This window comes from Poecilia reticulata, linkage group LG3 (genome assembly GCF_000633615.1).
Source record: "Poecilia reticulata strain Guanapo linkage group LG3, Guppy_female_1.0+MT, whole genome shotgun sequence".
In the NCBI taxonomy this organism is placed as follows: Eukaryota; Metazoa; Chordata; class Actinopteri; order Cyprinodontiformes; family Poeciliidae; genus Poecilia; species Poecilia reticulata.
The window spans coordinates 10,440,012-10,441,511 of NC_024333.1; the positions used below are offsets into that span (position 1 = coordinate 10,440,012).

General features: G+C 37.7%; 1 protein-coding gene across 1 annotated transcript in view; it reads right to left on the reverse strand.

Annotated features, from left to right (window-relative positions):
* LOC103462023 (uncharacterized) overlaps positions 1 to 1,133 on the reverse strand; it is a 4,614-nt gene extending 3,481 nt beyond the window's left edge. The window contains exon 1 of the mRNA XM_008404486.2: positions 495 to 1,133. Within this exon, the coding sequence (XP_008402708.1) occupies positions 495 to 1,014 (520 nt within the window). The 5' untranslated portion in view covers positions 1,015 to 1,133. The remainder of the gene's footprint in view (positions 1 to 494) is intronic.
* Between the last annotated feature and the right edge of the window lie 367 nt (positions 1,134 to 1,500).

A 1,500-nucleotide genomic window follows, 5' to 3' on the forward strand; every position in this document is an offset into this window, starting at 1 on the left:
TAGATAGATAGATAGATAGATAGATAGATAGATAGATAGATAGATAGATAGATAGATAGATAGATAGATAGATAGATAGATAGATAGATAGATAGACTATTTGCATACATATTTGCATACAACTCTTGATGTATGCAAATCATTTGTGATTTTTGCTTGCTTTCTGTCTGACAGTAGACTAAATCTTGTGATGATCAAGGACTAAAAGAAACTGACAGAATCTGAAAAGACTTCAACTACAGTAAAACAACAATATAAAAAATTGAATAAACTAATACACCAACAGAAACAATCAAAATAATCTATATTCGGGAAGGGGGACACCAGGATAATTGTAAAAACATACCTACCAGCAAAAACAAACAAAACAAACGAATAAAGCAAAAACTATTTTCCAAAAAGAACCCATAACAAAAACCACAAACCAAAACCAAAAGACACAATAATCAAGACAACTGCAGTTGGTTTACAGTAAGTATTATCTGTGTGCTTACGAGAAACACGTTTGTTTTCTTCTGTGGCAGCATTGACTCCGACTGTTTGGTTGGATCCATCTACAGCTATGTCCTCTATTATCTCATTCTGTGAGAGGCAACTATTTAGACCTTTCTGAGATGTTCCCTCTGCTGCTGACAGGTCAGGACTTTCGATTTCTAACAAAGAAATTGAAGTAGATTCAAACTCTTTGCTAGATCTGTTAGAATCCACTTCTAACAAAGATGTCGATTTGACTTCTTTGTTAGAAGTCGAATCTACTTTTTTTGCCGTGGCAGCTTGACTTTCCAGCATTTCAGGGTACATCTTTCTAATTGCCTCCATTATCCTTATCCTTCCTGATTTAGGGCCGCTTTCCTGCTGCATGTCTTGAAATGGAGATGGAAGATTCCTGCATCCATCGATGTTTTGTCCAACTCGTAAACTCACCTCAGGACTGATGCTTAGGCGTGGATGATCAGAATAAAATCCTAATCCACTTCCAATAAAGTTTGAAGCGTTATTGTAAAACGAATCCATTCTGTCAGATTTGTGACTTTACTTCAATGCAAAATATCCTTTTCGTCTCTGACAATTTCCAGAATAAACAGAAAATCTTTTCCGAGTTTTTTTCTCATCGAAAGAGATAAATTAAGTGGCGTCATGGGGACTATAACATCAAAGGAGACCTTCCAAACGTCATAAAAGACATCTTGGCAAGCAACGTCACGTAGGTGCTGGCGCAGGCAGAGTTCGGCTGACGTTAACTAGCAACACGGGTGTGGTCGAGAGCGTGACAGGTCTAAGATCGAACGTGCGCTGTAGCTATGTCACGTGAGGCGCAGCGGACACGAGGATTGCTGCGACACCCTGCTGATCCTGAGAGCTCAAAAGGGCGGGTTCATTCACAATACACAATGTCGTCATAGTCCATGTAATTTTTATCCTATAATTAATATTATTGATTGATAAAAGTACTTATCTATTCAAGAGCTACCCATATATACCATATATACCCATATATAT